The sequence below is a fragment of the Canis aureus genome, chromosome 22 (assembly GCF_053574225.1).
Source record: "Canis aureus isolate CA01 chromosome 22, VMU_Caureus_v.1.0, whole genome shotgun sequence".
NCBI classification, from domain to species: domain Eukaryota; kingdom Metazoa; phylum Chordata; class Mammalia; order Carnivora; family Canidae; genus Canis; species Canis aureus.
This window is the reverse complement of record NC_135632.1, coordinates 51,269,354-51,293,089: the sequence shown is the minus strand read 5'-3', so window position 1 is coordinate 51,293,089 and position 23,736 is coordinate 51,269,354. Positions and strand designations below refer to the sequence as shown.

Below are 23,736 nucleotides of genomic sequence, written 5' to 3'. Positions count from 1 at the left end.
CATCACACGAACAACCCCTGCACAGCAGAGCCCAGCGTGTTGGGGGGTGAAGAGCTCTTACCCTTTGAGTTTGCAGGTGGCTGACTCAGCAGCTCCAGGGCTGCCCCTCTTCTTCTCCTTTGTCCAATCACAATTCAGCCAGATGGGGAATGAAATGAAGGCTGGTTGTAAACATTCTGCTCCTTGGTTGCTGTTCCCAATTACAGATCAAAAGAGTTAAACTTCATGTGTTTCTCTATAGAAAGTACCCCCCCACAAGTGGCTTTTTTTTTTTTTAAGCTTTCTTGTCACTTACAGGTTTGTCCCATGGACACTGGGTGTCATGACTCTTCAACAGGAAAAGGTTCTGAGCAGAATTTTGGGTTTATTCATCTGTCTCAAGAATAAGAGTAGAATCTCCTGAGATAGCTTTGTTGGTGTTTACATTCCCCAGAAAGCCCAGAGTCACACTGGGAGGGGTGTCCCAAGTCACAGATGCAGAGCTATGTCCTATGAGACTGGCTTTCGACTCATGACACCAAAACAAGACCTATGTTCTTGGTCTTGGAGGCCAGGCCCAGTGGAGGCTGGTTGGCCTTGAGACCCTACCTTTTGGTATACTCTTGGTGAATCACCTTCCTATTGTAGGCTGCAGTCCTATCTGAATCAGTGAGGATCTGGGGCTAACACAGAACCTAGCACAGGTTGGGCACCTGGAGTGGGTAGAGCCTGGTCTGCACAACACCCCTTCCCACTGCCCCAGCCCACGAGTGAACCACCTGGAATCTGACTGGGAAAGGGCTGTCTTACCCTCAGTGTGCCGCACGGCAGAGACCCGGCCGCAGGGCAACCCCTTTCTGTGCATGGACCTCACCTACATCAGCCTGCTGCTCCAGGAGTTTGGCTTCCCTGAGAACAAAGTGCTGAAGGTAAGGACAGTGTCTCGGGTGACCCTGTGCCTTTTGTGGCCTGACAGGCTGGGGGCACTGTGTCCAGCCTCCCAGCTATGCCCACTCCACCACTCCCTTTCTGTTTTCAAGCTGACTCGGAAAATCAACAATGTTGAGACCAGCTGGGCTCTGGGGGCCATTTTTCATTACATCGACTCCCTGAACAGACAGAAGAGTCCAGCCCTGTAGTGGTCGAGGCACTCTAGCCATCCTCGCAGAAGCGGCTCCATCTCCATGAGAACAGACCTTCGTGGAAGCCCATGGCAAGTTGGGGGGAGGCCGCTGTTCAGGCTGCCACCCCTCCCCCTTTGACCTTGCAGACCTGCCTCTGGACAGGGAGAGGGCTGCAACGTGACCCAGGCCCAGCGCCTCCTGCGTGGCTCCAGATGGGCAGTGAACCAGACAGGGCAAAGGTCACGTGCCAAGGGTGATGCAGTCTCACCGTCCCTGACCTGTCCCTATGTGCAGGGTTGGAGTGGCTGTAACATGTGTCTTTGTGATAGTCTTGTTTTATCTTCCTGCCCCTGTCTGGTCTGTCCTTGCATCCCCAGGACACACCTCACCTTCTCCCCAAAGACTCTGTGGGGAGGTTGTACAGGGAGGCTGTCCTGGCTGCTCTCAGGGTGGGCCGAGTGGCAGCCACCACACCCTCTGGGACAGTGGGTCTGGTGGACTTGAATGTGTTTGCCACCTCCTTGAATGTGGATGTGTAACGTCATTGAGAGGTTTGTTTTTTCAGGTTCTTGGATGACTTGGAGCTAACTGACAGAGTTGGCCCTATGAATAGGAAGAAAGGCTGGGGAAAATACCTCTCATGTGCCCCAGCTCTTCAGAGGAGGCCCAAATGTGAGCATGAACTGCTTACAATATTTATGGCTTTGCTGTGTGAGTGATGTCTCCGTTGTGCGGTGCTGAGTGTTTGTGTAGCTACTGTGTTCTGAGCCCCAGTGGATGTATAGCTACCGTGAGCCATTGCAGCCGAGCAGTGTTGAAAACGTACACCACCCCCTGTAGGTCAGGCAGCCTGTAGTCCCTGAAACTGCCTTCTCCTAGCTCTGCTGGGGTGCAGGTCCACACCCACTCCCACCCCCCCAAGATACAAGGAGCTGCACAGGACACTGGGAAATGGGAAATCTCCTGTGGGAAATGTAGGGTACATCGTGTGTTCTACCCAAAATAAACGGTTTACAAGGCTTTCTGCTCTGAGGACTCCTCTCAGTGAGTGTCAGCAGTGTTCATCCACCCCAGCACTGACAGGAGGAAAGCCCCTCAGGGCCCTGTTTACTGTAGCTGAAACAAAGAACCGCCCAGGCTGGGTAACAGGTGGCCCAGTAGGTCTTCTCAGCATGCTTCCTGAGGAGACAACCACAGAAGGGCCCACGGAGGACACCACATCCCTGTGGTGGCAGGTTCTGTGGAGGCTGAGGCTGTTCAGGGGAGCCCGTCAACTTCCCACCGAGATCCCTCCTCCCTAGGACTGTGACCCGCAGCTTGTGCAGCATGGTATTCCCCAGCACATGCCCCTCTCTTGCTCGCAGTGTGCTTGGTGGGGACTTGGTTTTAATCTGGAACAGCTGGAAAGGGGTCGTATGTCAGAGAAAGACTGGGTAGGAGCACAGGGTCTGGCCCTTTGACCACTTGGAGCTGCAGCAGGACTAGGGCGGATGTGACTGCCAAATGAGCCCACGAGTGGAGTCTGGTGGGGGAAAACGCTGGGCAGAATGCTGCAGGAGGTTGGTTTTACTCCTCCCTCCAGGGGTGGAAGCGGGGGGGGGGGGGGGTCCAGGCCTAAAGCCTTTTATATTGGAGAGGTGCTATGTGTACAGGACACAACAGGAGCAGTTCCCCTCTTTCCTGAGGGTCCTCATCTGGAGGTCTGATCATCACTGCCCCAATTCCAGAAGGCTGGAGACCTCCCAGGACAAAAACCACTGACAAGACGAAGCCACCCACCCTCCGTTCACTGGTTTCCCCAAAACTTAAACCCTAGGGCAGATGTCTGGAGGTATTTATGTAACATAAGTAGAAACAACAAAGCAGGAAAGCTGCTTCCTCTAAATAAAAAGCCACCTTTGGGCTACAGCTAGGAAACCTTCGCTTGACAAGGGCAGGAGAATCCAGCTTCTAGCTCCTTGTCACTCCTGCCTTGACAGGGTCTCGCCAGCCTTTCCTTCCATAATATCTAACCGTTTTAAATATTTAAATAACTCCGGAGGCTGGGAATCAAATATGCATGAAGGTAAAAGTGAAAATTGATTTGGTCCATTTATAGGTTAGTGATCTCACGTCTGAAAAAGTGGAAACAACTGGAAGTTTCCCAAAAGTTCACCAAATAAGTCATGGAATATTTTCAGGCCCAGCAAAGTATGCAAATCGTTTAGTTCTGTCTTTTGTGATTATAGAGTAGGCTCTTGTTTTTTAAAAAAGTAGGTGCATATGCATATCCTAGCATGTAAAAGATGCCAACTAGGAATACAGTAAGAATTTTGTCACCTCCGTGTACCTCACAGAAGACATGTGCATCTGTGTGCTCAGGTCTTCCTGGCATGCCCCCTACACATGTGTCCTGCACCTTTCAGCCCTCAGAACAGCCACACTGTCAGTGTGCGCACTGAGCTGCCTCCACCTTGCCATGGCTAAATGACAGGACCCCACGGCATTGGGTTGTTTCCAGTGCCACGTCCATGTGCAGGGAGCCATCCTCACATTGCCAACGCCAAGAGCTGGAACGTTTTAAATGGTGACTATGTTGTCAGTTTTAACTTCAACCTCCTGGCAGCTTCGGTGCCAGCTTCTCTGAGCCCTCCTCACCAGCAAAGCTACAGCCACACTGTTTGCTCTGCCTCAGGCAGGTAAACAATAACTGGTAATTTTACTATGCACAGATCTAATTCATCTTGTATGTAGGTTTAAGAGCATTTCCTTTTCAATGAAACATCTGTGTCCCATACTGATTTTTCTGAGAGACTGTGGTCATTCTCTTCTGGTTTTAGGAGATTTTTATATATTAAAGAAATTAGCCATTGTGATAGAATGTGTTGCAAGTTTTTCCCCATTTTATTGTTACTTTTTGACCTTATGATTTTTTTGCAATGCACAATTATTTTTATGTACTTAAATTTATTTAGTTTATATTTTTATACAAATTTATCATGATGACTTCCAGGTTTTGTGTCATAATTTAGAAAGGCTTCCCCACTGATAAGTTTTAAAAGTTAACACACTGTTGGTTTTTTTTTTTTTTATGGTTTTGTTTTTATTACTTTAACAATTCCCAGCATGTGCTTATGAATACCCTCAGGCACAGCAAATCATTGTTTCAAGGTGGATTTGACTTGTAGGACCGTTTTAGAGTCACTGGAAGGCAAATGTGATATTCAAACTGAGATAATACCATTTTTAGATAAAATCATGGCTGGCTATAAAGTAATGAGGCAGTTTCAGAAGGGCTGTTTCAGAAGTGTGCAGAATCCTAGCCACATCAGGAACAGCCTAACGGAAGCCGCACTGCAAGTGCAGTGAGATAAATTTGTTTTAGTAACTTGTTTGGAGAGCATGAGGTATGAGGAATGATTGAAGCCCCTAGGGCAGTCAGTTCATCCTTGTGGAGAAAAAAACCTCTTCCTCCTCTGCTGCCCACTCAGCCCTCTGCTCTCAGGACCTCCCTCTGACACTAGACATGCAGGATCTGCCCCATGCCCAGCAATGCTCTGACATCAACTGGATGGCCTACAATTCAACCTGACACTGTCCACCTGGAGTTAGTGCAGGCCACACAGGTGCCCCTAACCCCCACTTCAGGTACCAGGCACAAGTCCAGGTTGGTTCTGTGTTTCTGACCAACTGGCTCTAAGTCAGTGGTTTCCACGACCCCCTTCTTAGATTCCATAATTTACTAAACAGGCTCAAAGAATTCAGAAGAAAAGTTTACCTTCTATTGTTGATTTATTGCAGAGGGTACAAATGAATAGTCAGGTGGAAGAGACACACAGGATAAGACATGGAGAAAGGGGGATCCCTGGGTGGCGCAGTGGTTTGGCGCCTGCCTTTGGCCCAGGGCGTGATCCTGGAGACCCGGGATCGAATCCCACATCAGGCTCCCGGTGCATGGAGCCTGCTTCTCCCTCTCCTGTGTCTCTGCCTCTCTCTCTCTCTCTCTCTCTCTCTCTCTGTGACTATCATAAATAAATTAAATAAAAAAAAAAAAAAAAAAAAAAAGACATGGAGAAAGGGGTCCAGAGCTTCTATGTCCTCTCTGGGTATGCCATCCCTCCTCGCACCTCCTTGTGTTAGTTTTTTTTTTTTTTTTTTTCCTTGTGTTAGTTAAACCAGAATGGGGCATCTGGCTGGCTCTGCTGGTAGAGCATGCAACTCTTAATCTCAGGGTTGTAAATTCCAGCCCCACACTGGGTGTAGAGATGACTTAAAATCTTAAAACAAAATCCAGAAGTTCTCCAAATCTCTAATTGGGATTTTTATGGAGGCTATATTATGTAGGCTTGATTAAATCATTGACTGTTGGGTCAATCTCCAGGCCCTCTCCCATCCCAGAGGTCAGGAATAGGGGAGGCTGAAAGTTCCAAACTTCTTTTTTTTTTTTTTTTTTTTAAGGTTTATTTATGTTAGGAAAAGTGTGTAGGAGAGAATCTTCAGGCAGACTCCCCACTGAGCTTGAAGCCTGATGCAGGACTCCATCTCAACAGCCTATAAGATCATGACCTGACCGAAACAAAGAGTCAGACACTCAACCGACTGAGCTTGAGCCTTCTGATTACCTGAAGGCAGGTAATTCCCCTTGGCAACTGTCCTGCCACCCTTTGGTCACCTAGGGGCTCTCCATAAATCACCTTATTAACATAAATTCAGGTGTGGTTGAATGGTCCCTGAGACAGAAGACTAAGTATTATAATAAAAGCTGCTCCCTTTCCTCTAAATGCTTAGGAAGTCCCAAGGGTTTGAGGAGCTGAGAGCCAGGAACAGGGATGAAGGCCAAATCTGTGTTTCCTATTCCGAATCACATGCAGTCCTGGAAAGAGGTTTTCGGGTGGATGGGACTCTGACAGCATCTTCAATATGATAAGGATTGTGAGACCCTGGCCTTGGTTGTGTTGCTGAAGAGGCTGCAGCTCAGACATGTGGACATAAGTTACAGGGACATGTTTTCAGGTTTCCATCTAACACAGAAAGGTGTCCTAAAAGACAGGGTCTGCATCCCTGCCCTGTCAGCACTGAAGGGTGCTTAGGAGGAGATTCCTCCCTAGCTGAAAGGTTAGAATCAGGCATATACAAGGCCTCTCCACACTCAAGATCCTTGGATTCACCTTGAAAATTATCTGGAATGTCATGACCAGGTAAGCATACTTGCAGGTAATATCCCTGAATTTTGAATTGAAATGACAGTGGCCTATGTTATGGAGTGCACAGGTGATTGCATGGCACAGGTACTGATCTGGGGGGCCCCAAAGAGCTCAAGTTCAGCGAGTGAGGAGTGGATGGCCCCACTCAGACCCAGATCTGGAGGCTTCCAAACCCCAAACCAGTGTGCTGCATTGCCTTCAAAGTCAAAGATGTTAGAAGATTAATTTTTCCTGATGTGTCAGGCCTTGCACAGAGCTATTTACCAGAAGCAGGTCTCTCTGCTAAAGAATCGTTATCATGGTACTGTGCTCTGAAATATTTAGGAAAAGTAGTTACGCAGTCAAGAGAAATTAAAACTAACTCTGGGCCTAACTGCCCCTTATCATTTTGACAGCCTGATTCCTATTTTTCTGTGTTACTAATTGGTGGGTGGATAAAGGTTTCCGCTTAAGAGCTTAAGTGCAGCTCTGTAAATCTGCATGTCCACCTCAGGATTTATGTAGTTCGAAGCAGACACTCCCCTATATGGCATCCTGTGTGGAGAAGCCTCTCAAGGTCAGAAAAGTGCCAGAGCCACGTTTTATAGCATGGAATAGAAGGCAGTGGGGTGGCTCAAAACAGCTTCCAAAGTGTGAGGTGCTCAGAAAAATAAAACAGCTGCAGGGTTCCCCAGATCCATCTGGAGGTCACCTAAGGATCAGATCATTTTGCAAGTAAAAATGCCAAAGTTCAGAGGCCTACAGCGCTTGTCCTACAAGACGTGAGACTGTAAGCCAGGGTTTTCAGTTTGCTGGGGATAAAGAGATTTTAAGGACTATCCATACATTGGAACGTTATTTGGCAGTAAAAATGAATGTGCCAAACAAGAGGACTGTTGGCTGCCCAAGGAAATTTGGAGGGTGGGGAGGAAAGGTCAGTGTCCCCTTTCTCAGGGTTTTTCAGTTCTCCTGCTTTCTTCCAGGCAACCTTTAATTATTCGGTAGGCAATTGAGAGCCCCTCTTCAGGAGCCCAGAACTTGCAGACCCCTGAGGTTCCACAGCAGACCTGACCCCTCTTGGCCCACAGGTCCAAGGGGTGGCCATGATGAGACTGGGAAAAGTCTAAGGCTGGCCTATTTTGTTGAACCCCTTTGCTCTGAAGAAGCCCTTTAGTTCAACGTAGCCCTGCTTGTTAATTTTGCTTTTGGAATCAGATCCAAAAGATCATGGCTAAGGCCAAGGCCAAGGAGCTGATCAGGCTGTTTTCTCCTGGGAGTTTTATGGTTTCAGGTCTGACACATGCTGTGACATGGATGAACCTTGAAAATACTAGGCTAGTAAGTGAAAGAAGCCAGACACAGAAATCATAGTATTACATGATTCTGTTCATATAAAATGTCCAGAACAGGCAACTCCATAGTACAGCAAGCTCATTGGTGGTTTCCCGTGGCTTGCATGAAGGGGAGAGAAACAGGGCACAGGGTTTCGGGGGGTGATGGGAAGGTTCTAAACTTAGATTATCTTGATGGATGTGCATGCACCTTTGCAGATGTACTAATAATTATTGAATTGTGCACTTTAAATGGATGACTTTATGGTGTGTAAATTATATCTTAATACATACAGCACTTTAAAAAATAAGGACTGGAGGGGCACCTGAGTAGCTCAGTTGGTTGAGCATCCAACTCATGATTTCAGCTCAGGTCATGGTCTCATGGTTGTGAGATGGAGCTCTGTAATGGGCTTCATGCTGGGTGTGGAGTCTATTTGGGACTCTCTTCCTCTCCCCTCCCCCACCCTTCTGTCCCCCCTCTCAAATACATAAATACATATCATAAAAATATAATTAAAAATGAGGACCAAGGGATCCCTGGGTGGCGCAGCGGTTTGGCGCCTGCCTTTGGCCCAGGGCGCAATCCTGGAGACCCGGGATCGAATCCCATGTTGGGCTCCCAGTGCATGGAGCCTGCTTCTCCCTCTACCTGTGTCTCTGCCTCTTTCTCTGTGACTATCATAAATAAAATAAATTCAAAAAATATTTTTTTAATTAAAAAAAAAAAAAAGACCAAGGAGTACCTGGGTGGCTCAGTGATTGAGCATCTGCCTTTAGCTCAGGTCATGATCCCAAGGGTCCTGGGATCAAGTTCCGCATTGGGCTCCCACAGGGAGCCTGCTTCTCCCTCTGCCTATGTTTCTGCCTCTCTGTGTCTCTCATGAATAAATAAATAAAATCTAAAAGAAAATGAGGACCAGAACTCCAAAAGGGCAAAAGCCTAAAACAGCAGGTTTTCCTTAAGTGGGTATAACTGACATATAACGTGAGTTTCTGGTGTGCATCATAATGATTTCATATTTGTATACACTGCAGAATGATCACACTAAGTCGAGTTATGATCTGTCACTATACATAGTTACAAATATTTTTTTCTTAAATTTTTTTCTTATGAGGGATTTTGAAATTCTCTTAGCAACTTTCAAATAAGTAATACAGTATTATTAACTGTAGTCACTATGTTATACATGACATCCCCAGGACTTGATTATTTTATAATTCTTTGACCATCCTCAAAGGTGGCACAGTGGTTGAGTGTCTGCCTTTGGCCCAGGATATGATCCCAGAGTTCTGGGATCAAGTCCCACGTCAGGCTTCCTGCATGGAGCCTGCTTCTCCCTCTGCCTATGGCTTTGCCTCTCTCTCTGTATCTCTCATGAATTAAAAAAAAAAAAAAAATTCACAGAGCCACACATACCACGTCTTCTTTATCCATTCGCCCATTTATTTATTTTTTTAATAAATTTATTTTTTATTGGGGTTCAATTTACCAACATACAGAATAACACCCAGTGCTCATCCTGTCAAGTGCCCCCCCCCCAGTGTCTGACACCCAGTCACCCCCATCCCCCACCCTCCTCCCCTTCCACCACCCCTACTTCGTTTCCCAGAGTTAGGAGTCTTTATGTTCTGTCTCCCTTTCTGATATTTCCCACACATTTCTTCTCCCTTCCCTTATATTCCCTTTCACTTTTATTTACATTCCCCAAATGAATGAGACCATATAATGTTTGTCCTTCTCCGATTGACTTACTTCACTCAGCATAATACCCTCCAGTTCCATCCACGTTGAAGCAAATGTGTATTTGTCATTTCTAATGGCTGAGTAATATTCCATTGTATGCATAAACCACATCTTCTTTATCCATTCATCTTTCGATGGACACCGAGGCTCCTTCCACAGTTTGGCTATTGTGGACATTGCTGCTAGAAACATTGGGATGCAGGTGTCCCGGCGTTTCATTGCATCTGTATCTTTGGGGTAAATCCCCAACAGTGCAATTGCTGGGTCGTAGGGCAGGTCTATTTTTAACTCTATGAGGAACCTCCACACGGTTTTCCAGAGTGGCTGCACCAGTTCACATTCCCACCAACAGTGTAAGAGGGTTCCCTTTTCTCCGCATCCTCTCCAACATTTGTGGTTTCCTGGGATCCCTGGGTGGCGCAGCGGTTTGGCGCCTGCCTTTGGCCCAGGGCGTGATCCTGGAGACCCGGGATCGGGTCCCACGTCGGGCTCCCGGTGCATGGAGCCTGCTTCTCCCTCTGCCTGTGTCTCTGCCTGTCTCTCTCTCTCTCTCTGTGACTATCATAAATAAAAAAAATAAATAAAATAAAAAATAAAAAATTTGTGGTTTCCTGCCTTGTTAATTTTCCCCATTCTCAATGGTGTGAGGGGGTATCTCATTGTGGTTTTCATTTGTATTTCCCTGATGGCAAGTGATGCAGAGCATTTTCTCAAGTGCATGTTGGCCATGTCTATGTCTTCCTCTGTGAGATTTCTCTTCATGTCTTTTGCCCATTTCATGATTGGATTGTTTGTTTCTTTGGTGTTGAGTTTAAGAAGTTCTTTATAGATCTTGGAAACTAGCCCTTTATCTGATACGTCATTTGCAAAAATCTTCTCCCATTCTGTAGGTTGTCTTTTAGTTTTGTTGACTGTATCCTTTGCTGTGCAAAACCTTCTTATCTTGATGAAGTCCCAATAGTTCATTTTGCTTTTGTTTCTTTTGCCTTAGTGGATGTATCTTGCAAGAAGTTACTGTGGCTGAGTTCAAAAAGGGTGTTGCCTGTGTTCTCCTCTAGGATTTTGATGGACTCTTGTCTCACATTTAGATCTTTCATCCATTTTGAGTTTATCTTTGTGTATGGTGAAAGAGACTGGTCGAGTTTCATTCTTCTGCACGTGGATGTCCCATTTTCCCAGCACCATTTATTGAAGAGACTGTCTTTCCTCCAATGGATAGTCTTTCCTCCTTTATCGAATATTAGTTGACCATAAAGTTGAGGGTCCACTTCTGGGTTCTCTATTCTGTTCCACTGATCTATGTGTCTGTTTTTGTGCCAGTACCACACTGTCTTGATGACCACAGCTTTGTAGTACAACCTGAAATCTGGCATTGTGATGCCCCAGATATGGTTTTCTTTTTTAAAATTCCCCTGGCTATTCAGGGTCTTTTCTGATTCCACACAAATCTTAAAATAATTTGTTCTAACTCTCTGAAGAAAGTCCATGGTATTTTGATAGGGATTGCATTAAACGTGTACATTGCCCTGGGTAACATTGACATTTTCACAATATTAATTCTGCCAATCTATGAGCTTGGAATATTTTTCCATCTCTTTGTGTCTTCCTCAATTTCTTTCAGAAGTGTTCTATAGTTTTGAGGGTATAGATCCTTTACCTCTTTGTTTAGGTTTATTCCTAGGTTTATTTGTCTTTTTTGCTATTGAGTCGTATGATTTCTTTATATATTTTCAATATTAACCCTTATCAAATATTATTTGCAAATATTTTCTCCCATTCAGTAGGTTGCCTTTTTGTGTTGTTGATGATTTCCTTTGCTGTGCAAAAGCTTTTGAAAGACCTATACAGAGAAAACTGTAAGACATTGATGAAAGAAATTGAAGAAAAGAAATAAATGGAAAGATATTCCATGTTTATTAGTTAGATTAATATTGTTAAAATGTCCATACTATAGATTCAATGCAATGCCTCCAACAAGATTTCTCACAGAAAAAACAATCCTCAAATTTGTATGGAAACATAAAAGATCCCAAACAACCAAAAAGCAATCTTGGGAAAGAAGAACATAGCTAGAGAACAAAGTCCTGATTTCAAACTATGTTACAAAGCTATAATAATCAAAACAGTATGGTGATGTGGTTTGAACTGGTGGGATTTGGAGCCAGTAGCCAAGAAAGCATTCTTGAGACATCTTTGGTGCCAGAAGATGGTTTTATTAAAGCATGGGGACAGACCTGTATGCAGAAAGAGCTGCACTGGGGTCATGAGGAGCGGCTGATTATATACTTTCAAGTCAGGAGGGGGTTAGTTGTAACACAAGCCTCCAAGGTATTTTGAAAACAAGGTTTTCAGGATCCTGAGGGGGCTAGCTATTGTTAGGAAAAAGTCATCTGTTACTGTTTAGGAACCCCTCACTCTTCAGATGGTATCAGTGGGCCATATGTTGGGGGATGATTGCTAACATTTATCAGGGTGGGGGTGGCAATGGGTAGAGATAAAGGAAGTTGCCAAATGAACTAATATATTAAAGTAGACTTACAGGATCCTGAGGTGTCGGGCTAAGATTGCCTTTTGCCCTTAGTGAAGTGTCAACATGGAGGCAGCTGAGCTCTAAGAGGAAGGTCACGCTCCCTGTTTCAAGGACTTGTCAATCAGCTGTGAGTAGGAAGGAAATTTAAAATGTCCATACTATCCATACTCCTTTCTTTTGCCTTTCTTTCCCACATCATATGGGACTGACACAAAAACAAAGATCAATGGAGCAGGATAGAGAGCCCAGAAAGAAACCTCCAATTATATGGTCAATTAATCTCTAAGCAAGGACAAGTCTATCCAATAAATGGTGTTGGGAAAACTGGACAGCCACATGCAGAAGAATGAAAGTGGACTATTTCACAAGACATAAAAATTAACTCAAAATAGGCTAAAGACTTGAACAGAAGACCTGAAACCATAAAACTCCCAGGAGAAAACATAAGTCTGATCAGCTCCTTGGCCTTGGCCTTAGCCATGATCTTTTGGATCTGATTCCAAAAGCAAAATTAACAAGCAGGGCTACGTTGAACTAAAGGGCTTCTTCAGAGCAAAGGGGTTCAACAAAATAGGCCAGCCTTAGACTTTTCCCAGTCTCATCATGGCCACCCCTTGGACCTGTGGGTGACAAGAGGGGTCAGGTCTGCTGTGGAACCTCAGGGGTCTGCAAGTTCTGGGCTCCTGAAGAGGGGCTCTCAATTGCCTACCGAATAATTAAAGGTTGCCTGGAAGAAAGCAGGAGAACTGAAAAACCCTGAGAAAGGGGACACTGACCTTTCCTCCCCACCCTCCAAATTTCCTTGGGCAGCCAACAGTCTTCTTGTTTACTCAATGGGAGTGCCTGACCAGGACTCCACCCAAGCCAAACAGTGAGGTTAAACTGTCAGCAAAGCAAATAGGCTTTCTGCAAGACTTCCTTCACTTCCCTCTTGAATGGTGTCTTCACAGTTGGCTCATTACTTCAATTGGAATACCTCTGCACAAAATGAATCTTAGAAGGAATTTGGTGCTGCTTCCTAGAGATCTAGGTTTGCAAAAGGCTGCCTATGTGATGGAAGCTATGTTTGATCCTGAAGATCTCTTTAGCTTTTACTTCTGACCAGTGAATTTTTTTTAAGAATATTTTTGTTGAGATATTTTCACGTAGTGGGATATACAAATCTTACATAAACAGTTCAGTTTGGCAAGTACACCCATATGGCCCATATCCCTATTCTGTTAGCCCAGAAAATCCCTAGACAGTCCCCCCATCCTTGGCCCCTGGCAACCAAGGTTCTTATTTCTATCACACGTTATTTTTGCCAGTTCTGGTATTTCATATAAATGGAATCCTACAGTATGTGCTCTTTTGTGTCTGGCTTTCGGCTCAGCATGTTTGTGAGATTCACCAGTTATCAGTGTACAGATCAGTTCATTCCTTTTTCTGGGTGAACAGTAGTCCATTATTTCCATATACTCCACTTTACTCCCTCCTTTTCCTATTGATAGTCACCAGCACTGTTTCCAGCTTTAATGACAAGACTGTGAATATTCTTGCACAAATTATTTTGTGGACATGTTTTTATTTCTCTTGGATGAATACAAGCACACTTCATTTTATTGTGCTTTGCTTTATTGCACTTCACAGATGTTTGTTTCTTACAAATTGAAGGTTTCTGTCAACTGTATCGAGCACATTTGTTGGTATCATTTTTCCAACAGCATTTGCACACTTTGTGTCTCTGTCAATTTTGGTAATTCTCGCAATAATTCAGACTTTTTTCATTATTGTTAAATTTGTTATGTGATCTGTGATCAGTGATTATGACACACAGCTCCGATGGTGGCTCTGACTTTTTAATTAAGGTACATACATTTTTTAGACAATACTATTGCATACTTAATAGACTATAGTATAAGCATAACTTTTTTTTAAGGATTTATTTATTTGAGAGACAACAAGAGTGCTCAAGCAGGAGGGGCAGAGGGAGAAGGACAGACAGAATCTCAAGCAGACTCTGCCCTGAGACTGGAACCCAATGCAGGGCTTGATATCACAACTGAGATCATGGCCTGAGCTCAAACCAAGTGTCAGATGATTGACTGCACCACCCAGGCCCACAGACTCACAGAGAACAAGGCCCCAGACTTCCTCTTGGAGGACCAGTTCCTGAGACAGTCCTTGGGAGCTTGGGGGAGAAGGTGCCCACCAAACCTTTGTGGTATTAGCACCTGATCTGGAAGCAGGCAGAAAGCCACTGGCCTAAAAAAAGCCTCTGGAGCCCTAGTGGCTCTGAAGGGAGGAAATAGGATAAGCTGGGGAGGTAGCTGGTGGAAGGCCACAGGCTGCAGTGTGACACACACCCCCCCCCGTCACTGCACCAGGTCTGTGGGGTCCACCACACCCACAGATGCTCCCCACGTAGGGCTGGCTCCTAGTGTGCACATGATGAACTTTCACACTTGTTCACGCCACACTGCAATAGCTTTTCTAGACCCCACAGACTCACATCATTCCCAGTGGTATCTATCCCCAAAATTCAACCACTGTTCCTGGGGCTAATGTCCTAGAGGTGTGCCTGTTCTAGAACATCATGTAAATGGAATCATACAAGATGTGCACTAGTGCCAATTCTCTCACCCAGTATCATTCACCCAAGTTACTGGGTGTGGCTGACCATTCTCATCACTGTAGACTGTTCAGCTGTGGGAATATGCCACAATGTATTTATCCACTGCAATGTTAATGGACATTTGCATGGTTTTCAGTTTGGACTGTTTTGAATAGGGCTGTTACATTTTTGTACATGCCTTTTGGCATTCATTTCTCTTTAGTATTTTTTTTGGACTAGAATAGCTGGTTCTGAGGCAGGTATTTTTTTTTTTAACTTTCAGGAATACTAACAGGACACCTGGCTGGCTCAGTCAGAAGAGCAAGCAACTCTTGATCTTGGGGTCATGAATTTGAACCCCACGTTGGATGTAGAGATTATATAAATAAGTAAACTTAAAAAAAAAAGAAGAAAGAAAGAACGAAAGAAAGAAAGAAAGAAAGAAAGAAAGAAAGAAAGAAAGAAAGAAAGAAAAGAAAGAAAGAAAGAGTATTCCTAGTTTTTAAAAGTACCAACCCGTACGTGTTCTTGATGTAGAAACTAGAGACAGAGATGAGGTCAGCATCAGTAGGACCAGGGCTGAAGCCAGGGACCTGATATGGCCTTGAGGAACACCACCAGTGATGTTCATGGGTGTGTTTCTGGTAAGAGTGAACAAGGGTCTGCAGATAGAAACCAGGTGACCCTGGCTTTGGGCAGCAGGAGGAGCAAGAGCAGAGGGGTCCTGAGACAGTCCCACAGCATGGAGAGATGCCTGCAGGAATGTGGACTACAAATCCAGGACTTCATCCTTAGCTCTGCACGTTGAAAATCTCAGCTTATTCATTTATCCAGGGGTAAGGAGACAGCAGGAAATTGTCATGTAGCAGATCTCAGGAGACGCTAGTTAAGAAACAATTTAATGAGGGTTCCTGGATGACTCAGTCAGGTAAGCATCAGACTCTTGATTTCATCTCAGGTCTGGATCTTAGGGTCGTGAAGTCAAGCCCTGTGCTGGGCTCCATGCTGGTCATGGAGCCTACTTTAAAACAAAAACAAAAACAATTTGATATATTTATGGTGTGGCATACCTGGTCCCCCAAAAGGCACTGGTTGTCCCTAAGAGCCCCAGATAAGCTCACTCAGAATCATAGCACAGTCTGGAAATTCCAAGTCTGCAATGTACTGGAGGGGCACTTCCATTTAGCCCCATCACCCTGAGAAACTGCCCTCCCCCCTCCCTGCTCAGGACAGTGGCAGGGAGTGTGGGAAATTGTGATTCTTCACAACCCCCTTTCCAGTAATTTCCATCATTAAAAACTCTGAGCTGCACTTATGCCATAAGGTCTTGCTTCCTAAGGTGTGTTCCTAGAACACAGGAGCCTGTTTAAAATACATGCTGCAGCCACATCCCACACTAGCTGAATCAGAGCCTGTCTTTTTTTTTTTAAAGTAGGCTCCTCGCCAAGCATGGAGCCCAGTGCAGGGCTTGAACTCAGGACCCTGAGATCAAGACCTGAGCTGAAATCAAGAGTCAGAGGCTTACCTGACTGAGCCATCAGGTGCTCCCAGAACCAACCTTCTGACTTGACTCCCAGATGATTCTTGTGTACTTTCCAGGAAGCACCACCTCAGGGGCCCTGCTCTGACTGTAACCCAGATGAAGTGGGCTTCCTGGAGGCATGCCCCCACCTGACAAAGTGGAGATGGGACAAAGTGGAGATGGGACTAAAGGAGCCTTTACCCTTATGGGATTTTTACATAGCCCATCTCAAAGCATCAATGTTTGCCTTTGGCCAGCCCGTCTCCTTCCAGCCCCCCTCTTTGGGTTTCCTGTGGATGTGGGATACTTGTGTGGCCTGACTTGTGCACAGCAGGTGTTAAGAGTGCCAGAGACTTTGGGAAGCTACCACTCCAGGAGAGCAGGTGCAGTGGACCAGGTGCCTCCTTCTGCAGCCTGAGGGGCACCAGCCTGGCTCAGCCCCACCTCGAGTCCGGCTCCTCTCAGCCTCCCCTGTGGCAGCACATGGATTCACAGGGACATTTCTTTTCCAGGATGACTTCCACAGGTGGCTATTATCCCTCATTTTATATTAATTCAACTGTGCTGAGACAGACCCTCGCTGTGAGCTTAACATATTTCCTGGCCACAACCAGGACCTACCTGTGGACTGGAACCTTTCTCCATATGATGCCAGGAGGTCTGTGCTAAGTGACAAGGAGTAATCCTGAGACCCAGGATCCTTGAAGGGCTGATTTCCTCATGGGAGGTCTGACTCTGGATGAGCAGGAGTTGGCAGGTGCAGGTGTGCACATCAGACTTGCTCTCCTCCTACCTGGCCCTCTGAGCCATCCAGGATGATGGTTTGCCTAGCCACATGGATGAAACTGTGGTCCCCTAGCTTACTCTAGCCCTAGTGCAGCAGAAAGCCCATCTAGTACTCAATTCCAAGCTAATCCTAAAAACCACAAGGGCTTGTCCCTCAAAGTGAGGGAATGTTTCTGGCTTAGAGGATGGCAGTGCAATCACCCTGGAGTGTGACCAGCTTCCTGTCTTTAGCATGTTCACCACCCTATCCCTCACCAACACATCTGTGCCAGAGGAAGGGGCCCCTGAGTAAGAAGAACATCTTAAGCTGACCCTTGCTGACTTTAGACCCCATCTCACGATCACTTAAGAAGTAGCAAACCTTAGAATGGACAGCTACATGCAAAAGAATGAAATTATTTTCTTATACCATACACAGAAATAAATTAAAAATGGATTAAAGGGGCACCTGGGTGGCTGGGTTAAGCTTCTACCTTCGGCTTAGGTAATGATCCTGGGCTCCTAGGATAGAGCCCCATATTGGGCTCCCTGCTCAGCGGGGAGTCTGCCTCTCCCTCTGCCCCTCCTCCCGACTCATCCTCTCTCTCTTTCTTTCTCAAATAAAATCTCTTAAAAAATGGATTAAAGGGGCAGCCCCGGTGACCCAACGGTTTGGCGCCACCTTCAGCCCAGGGCCTGATTCTGGAGACTGGGGATGGAGCCCCACATCAGGCTCCCTGCATGGAGCCTGCTTCTCCCTCTGCCTCTGTTTCTGCCTCTCTCTCTCTCTGTCTCATGAATAAATAAAATCTTTAAAATAAATGGATTAAAGACCTGGGCACCTGGGTGGCTCATTTGGTTGAACATCTGACTCTCGATCTCAGCTTGGGTCTTGAATCAGGGTTATGAGTTCAAGCCCCATGTTAGGCTCTATGCTGGGCAAGGAGCCTACTTAAAAAAAAAAAAAATGAATAAACTGGATTAAAGACCTAAATGTGAGTCCTGAAACCATAAAATCCTAGAAGAGAGCACAGGCAGTAATATCTCTGACATCAGCTACAGGAACATTTTTTTAGACATGTCTCCTGAGGTAAAGGAAACAAAAGCAAAAATAAACTATTGGGACTGCATCCAAATAAAAAACTTCTGCAGAATGAAGGAAACAAAACTAAAGGTGACCTACAGAATGGGAGAAGATATTTTCAAATGATATATCTGATTAAAGCTTAGTATCCAAAAGTCTAAAAACTGATACAACTCAACACCCCAAAAACAATTTAAAAATGGGCAAATAACATGAACAGACATTTCTCCAAAGATATACAGGTGGCCAACAGAGAGATGAAAAGATGGGGGATCCCTGGGTGGCGCAGCGGTTTGGCGCCTGCCTTTGGCCCAGGGCGTGATCCTGGAGACCCGGGATCAAATCCCACATCAGGCTCCCAGTGCATGGAGCCTGCTTCTCCCTCTGTCTGTGTCTCTGCCTCTCTCTCTCTCTCTCTCTCTCTGTGACTATCATAAATAAATAAAAAAAATAAAAAATAAAAAAAAAATAAAAAAAAAAATAAAAGAAAAGATGATCAACAACACTGATCATCAGGAAAATTCAAATAAAAACCACAATGAGATAACACCTTACACCAGTCAGAATGCATAAAGTCAACAACACAAACAGGTATTGACAAGGATACGGAGAAAAAGGAACCCTCTTGCACTGTTGGTGGGAATGCAAACTAGTGCAGCCACCCTGGAAAACAGTGTGGAGGTTCCTCAAAAAGTTAAAAATGGAAGTATCCTATGCTGTAGTAATTCCTCTTCTGAGTATTTACCCAAAGAATACAAAAACAGTAATTTGAAACGATATATGCACCCCTATGTTTATTGCAGTGTTATTCGCAATAAAAATTGTGGAAGTAACCCAAGTATTATCAACTGTTGAATGAAAAAAAAAATACACACACGCTGGAATATTACTCAGCCATAAAAAAGAATGAAATTTTGCCATTTTGCAGCAACATGGATGGATCTAGAAAATCTAAATACTAAGTGAAATAAGACAGAAAAAGACAAATGCCATTATTTCGCTCATATGTAGAATTTATGAAACAAAACAAACAAACAAAAAAACAAGAAAAAAAACTCTTAAATACAGAAAACAAACTTGTGGTTGCCCAGAGGGGCACATACAAAAAAGATACCCAAAAGTTAGTTGGAATTCTGGATTTGGGGCTTTGGGAATGTGCTTGTAACAAACCCTACAGGGAATTCTCATCAGCAGGTTTGGGAGACAGCCTTAGCTATTTGTATCTCTAGAGCTGGGTCTTAGGTGTCTGCTATATTACCATGATATTCGTAGTGTACTATATTATATTCCTATAAGTGATGTTGAGTCCTTCTCAGTGCATTGGATCAGAAAGCACATAGTATCATTTTACCCCCTTATTGGTAATAAGGGGACAAGTTGGATCACTTCATGAAGTTTTTTCCACTGTAAAACGCCTTCCTTTTTTTTTTTTTTTTTTTTTAACTATTAAGGTCATCCGTGGGGCGATACTTAGAACCTTTGTCTGATAGTTCTAGCATCCACTCCTACATTCATTTGGTATTCTGTAGAGAAGAGCTCCTTTTTTTTTCTCCACATTCCCGTTTTATTTCCTTCTCATAGCACTCTGGTCTCAGATCTCTTATTAACATCAATGTGTTACAACACATGAATGTCACTGCGAGTATCTGCTTCATACCCTTGTGAAGGGAGAGCCCCCATTCCACAATATCATTCTAGCTGGGGGTCTTAATTCTACTGAGGTTTATAATTACCTACCTCTCAAAAATAATGCATTTATTGTTTGCCTCCTATTGTTTACCTCCCTGAAAGACCAGGTGTATGTTCATCTGCAAATACTCAATAGACCCTCCGAGATAGGCCAGTGCTGTTGCTGGGGTCCCAGGCCATCTTAACGTTAGCTTGTGCAGTCTCAACAAGGACTGGCAAAGCTTCCAAGTCACTCACTTAACCAGTATTTATTGAACTTTTATGATCAATGAGACAGTCAAGAAGCTGAAGTAGGCCAAAAGTATCTATTTTCCACACATAATTTTTTCTAACTCCCACAGCATTTCATTCCACACGAGATATCTTTTGTTTCTGTTTCCAAGGCAGGGACTATCTATTGACAGTCTTAAATACCTATTTGAAAGAACTGTGAAGTTCTCCAACAATACAGAATAGCTCACTACAAAAAAGTAACAGAAACCAGATCAATATCTATCACTTCTTAGTAAATGAATATTTAAAATGGTCTCCAAATGGGGCACCTAGGTGGCTCAGCAGTTGAGCAGTTGCTTTTGGGTCAGGGCATGAGCCCAGGGTCCTGGGATCAAGTCTCACATCAGGCTCCCTACAGGGAGCCTGCTACTCCCTCTGCCTGTATCTCTGCCTCTCTCTCTCCCTGTGTCTCTCATGAATAAATAAATAGAATCTTTAAAAAAAAAAATGGTCTCCTAAAAATAGGGAACCAGACAGTGTGTTACAAGGTGGCCTGACTGGTCTCATGACCATCTCCTGTTAAGTGAGGAGGTGCTCCCACCCAGTCATAGCTGAGGCCAGACTGCCAAAAAACCAGTCCTTTTCCTTGGAGAGGCAAAGCTGAGCTCACTTTCTTTCCATTTTGTCTGTTCCAAAGCCCTACAGTTTTGTTGGAAGATCCAGATTCCTCATCGAAGCTGATGTGGCCCCTTGACCTGGCTTCCCACTTCTGGTCTGAATCTACCCATTGTGCTGGGGAAGAAAAAAATCTTTTCTTCTACCTATCTCACGGTCTCGAGGTGCAGCCCTGTAAATTTGGCTGGCCAAAGACAGATTAACAAGAGAAAAACAAACATAAACTTATCAGCATGTGCATTACAGGAGTACCCAGAGATGAGTAACTCAAAGTGGCGGTTAGACCTTGAGTTTATATATCCTCCTAGGCTAAACCAAACGAAAGGCGTTGGGGCTTCTAGCTAGGGAGGCAAGTTATGAGAAGGTGACCAGAAGTGTGGTAAACAAAAGTTGTTTAGTAATGTTTTATAGTCAGACCTGTCAGGAGAGGAAAGATTTCTACAAATGGAAGTGCCCTTTTAAACCTAAGTTTCCTTTACAAAGGGAAAACTTGTACCCTATTTTTAAAGCTTTTCCTGCTTCTGCTGTTTTCAGTGCCCTTTAACTCAAAATCATCTATAGGCCAAGGAGGCATTTTGGCGGCAGGGTGTGTGTGTGTGTGGCGGGGGGGGGGGGGGGGGGGGGGGGGGAGGGGGTGTCAAATTCTAATGCCCCTCAGCAGCTCTCTGCTCCACCTGCACTGGACTTGCTATTCTGTGAACTGTCCAAGTGGGTACCTACCTACCTCAGAACGTCTGTACTTTCTTCTCCCCCAGATTCATTACTCATTAGAATGTTTGTGGTCTCAGCTCAGATACCCTGTCACTGGTTGCTAAACGTGCTCTTCTTCGCAGCACTTGTAACTATCTAAAAATTACTTATCTGAAAGTGGCTGAGATGACCATTGGGTTCATTATGTATCCCAGTAATATTAGTGGCCACCTGGAGCAGGTGGGTTTGTGGATACCTGGGGCAGAGAGGGCATTCCCCACTTAGTGTCCTCCAAGAGGTATGCAGCTGGGAGAGGGTCCCGGTCAGAACTTTGGAAGCATCACACCAGAAGACTCGTGCATCTACTTTCAGGGCGTGTCCCGCGGGCAGATCTGACCTCCATGTATTGGGGGATCTTCACAGCCCACCAGCCAAAGACTGCCCAGTGCAAACCTGCAGGGGCACAGAATTAGGGTTGCTGACCCACTGCAACGACCTAACTGCAGGCAATGGGGCCACCGGGCCGCCGGAGGACACAGGAAACGGGGGTCAGGATGAGGCTCCCCTGAAGCCGTATCCGCAGGCTCAGAGCACAGCAGCGCCGCGCGCCAGGCGGGCCCGGGGCACTTTCCTCGGGCCCGGGCAGCGCTGTCCGGAGGCCCCGTCTGGGCTCGCTGCACCCGAGAGGCGCGGAGGAGCCGCGTCTGTCGTTGTGACCCAGATCCTCGGCCCGAGTCGGGGGGGGGGGGGGGGGCGCAGAGGGAGGGCCTGTGGCACAGGGAATGAGGGTTCGTCGAGACGCTCGCGGGAGGGCGGCGGCGGGCACTTCTCCGTGAGTGGTGCCTCCGGGGCCTCGCCGCCCGGGTCAGGACGGGGCCCGCTCGGCGTCCGCGGCTCCCTCCTCCTTACCCGGCCCCGCGGCGCCCCAGCCTGGGGGCCGCACCTCGGGACGCCGCACGGCCTGGGGCAGGGGCTCGGGGATCACGTCCCCCCTCCGGCCGGGCCTGGCCGTCGTGGGCCAACCTCGCCGCTGCTTGGCACTTCTCCGCCTTGCTCACCCGGAGGCGAGGCTGGAGCCGGGCCCGCGCCTCCCCGCCCCCCCCGCAGGCCTCGCCCCCCGCAGGCCTCGCGCCCCGCCGCCCCGCTGCTGCCGCGGCCCCGGAAGGCGGCCCCGCCCCGGCTCACTGCGCAGGCGCGGCCCGTGCCAGCCGCAGCCCCGCGACGCCCGGCGGCAGCGGCGGCGGCGGCGGCGGCGGCGTCCTCCCCTCGGCGCTCGCGCGGCGGCCCGGCCCGCAGCCCCCTCGGCCGGCGCGATGGCGGCGCCGCTCACGGACAGCGAGAGGCGGAGGCAGATCAGCGTGCGCGGCCTCGCGGGGCTGGGCGACGTGGCCGAGGTGCGCCGGAGTTTCAACCGGCACCTGCACTTCACGCTGGTCAAGGACCGCAACGTGGCCACGCCCCGCGACTACTTCTTCGCGCTGGCTCACACGGTGCGCGACCACCTGGTGGGCCGCTGGATCCGCACGCAGCAGCACTACTACGAGCGCGACCCCAAGGTGAGGCGGCCGGGGGGGCCCGCGGGGGCCTGCGGGGCGGGGGCGGCCTCCTGGAGGGGAGCCGCGGGGGCCTGCGGGGCGGGGGCGGGGCGGCCTCCTGGACGGGGACCGCGGGGGCCTGCGAGGCAGGGCGGGGCGGTCTCCTGGAGGGGGGCCGGAGGGCGCCCGGGCCGCCCGCGTTGCCGGTGACCGCAGACCCCTTGCTCTGAGGGCTTGGGCTCGCGGGGCCCGGCCCGCGGCGGCATCTTCCGGCCGGTGGCCGCCCTGCGCCTCCGCGCTGGCTCCTCCCGCCCCCGCGCCCCACCTCGTGTTCTCCCGCGGCTCTGGGGGAGAGAAAAGGGGACGGGGACCAGGCCTGGGCAGTTTCGTGCTGGCAAGGGGTGAGCCCAGGCATTCGCAGGGAATCGTGGGGCCTCTTCTGGCTGGGCAGCGATCGGAAGACCGTGGAGGATGCCTGCTCAAGCGGCAGGGCTCAGGGGCCCGAGGAGCAGCCCTGCGAGAAGGCGCCGTCTTTAGGGGTCCCACACATTCCTGACCAACACTGTTGGGTTAAAGTTCACGGAGATCACGTGATGGATCATGCAGATTGATTGTTACTTTTCACGTTTTGCAGAAATTTATGCTATGGCAGAAAGAAGCAGAACAGGTGAAAGTCTCTGATGTGACCCCATTACTCTAAACTATATTAAAATAAAGGTGCATGTCCTCAGATCCAGATTTTTTTTTCCAAATCCTTTTCTATTCTTAAATGTACATACATATTTTTAAAAGTATACCGCATCTACAGCTTTGTGATTTTTCCGTTTCATTCATGGACATTTGCAACTTTTTCAGTAGCTCCCCAAGTTAGTAGATACGCGTCTCCGATACCATTTGTAGTTTGATGGACCTGTCATAGTCTTGGCCACCCACCTTCTGCCCGTTTGTTTGGGGTTTTACTTCTTGCTCTTGACATACAGAAAATTGTCCTTTCTACGATACTAAGGTAGAGTGACTGGTAAACAAAGGACATACTTGCGTGCCTGGAACCAGTGTACAAAGATTTGATTTGCAGTATACACGTAGGCAGTGGATAG

General features: G+C 47.0%; 2 protein-coding genes across 9 annotated transcripts in view; both read left to right on the top strand.

The window, feature by feature from the left end:
* Window positions 1-2,123, top strand: part of ENTPD6 (ectonucleoside triphosphate diphosphohydrolase 6) — a 45,758-nt gene extending 43,635 nt beyond the window's left edge. For 6 of the 7 annotated variants that reach the window (XM_077866045.1, XM_077866044.1, XM_077866043.1 and 3 more), the window contains 2 exons: window positions 796-908; window positions 1,020-2,123. In XM_077866045.1, the coding sequence (XP_077722171.1) occupies window positions 796-908; window positions 1,020-1,118 (212 nt within the window). In that variant the 3' untranslated portion in view covers window positions 1,119-2,123. The remainder of the gene's footprint in view (window positions 1-795; window positions 909-1,019) is intronic. The other variant, XR_013361683.1, reaches the window with a different exon arrangement.
* Window positions 2,124-22,398: 20,275 nt separating this feature from the next.
* Window positions 22,399-23,736, top strand: part of PYGB (glycogen phosphorylase B) — a 53,848-nt gene continuing 52,510 nt past the window's right edge. Inside the window, exon 1 of one of the 2 annotated variants that reach the window (XM_077866032.1) lies at window positions 22,399-22,660. In XM_077866032.1, coding sequence (XP_077722158.1) covers window positions 22,418-22,660 — 243 coding nt within the window. In that variant the 5' untranslated portion in view covers window positions 22,399-22,417. The remainder of the gene's footprint in view (window positions 22,661-23,736) is intronic. The other variant, XM_077866031.1, reaches the window with a different exon arrangement.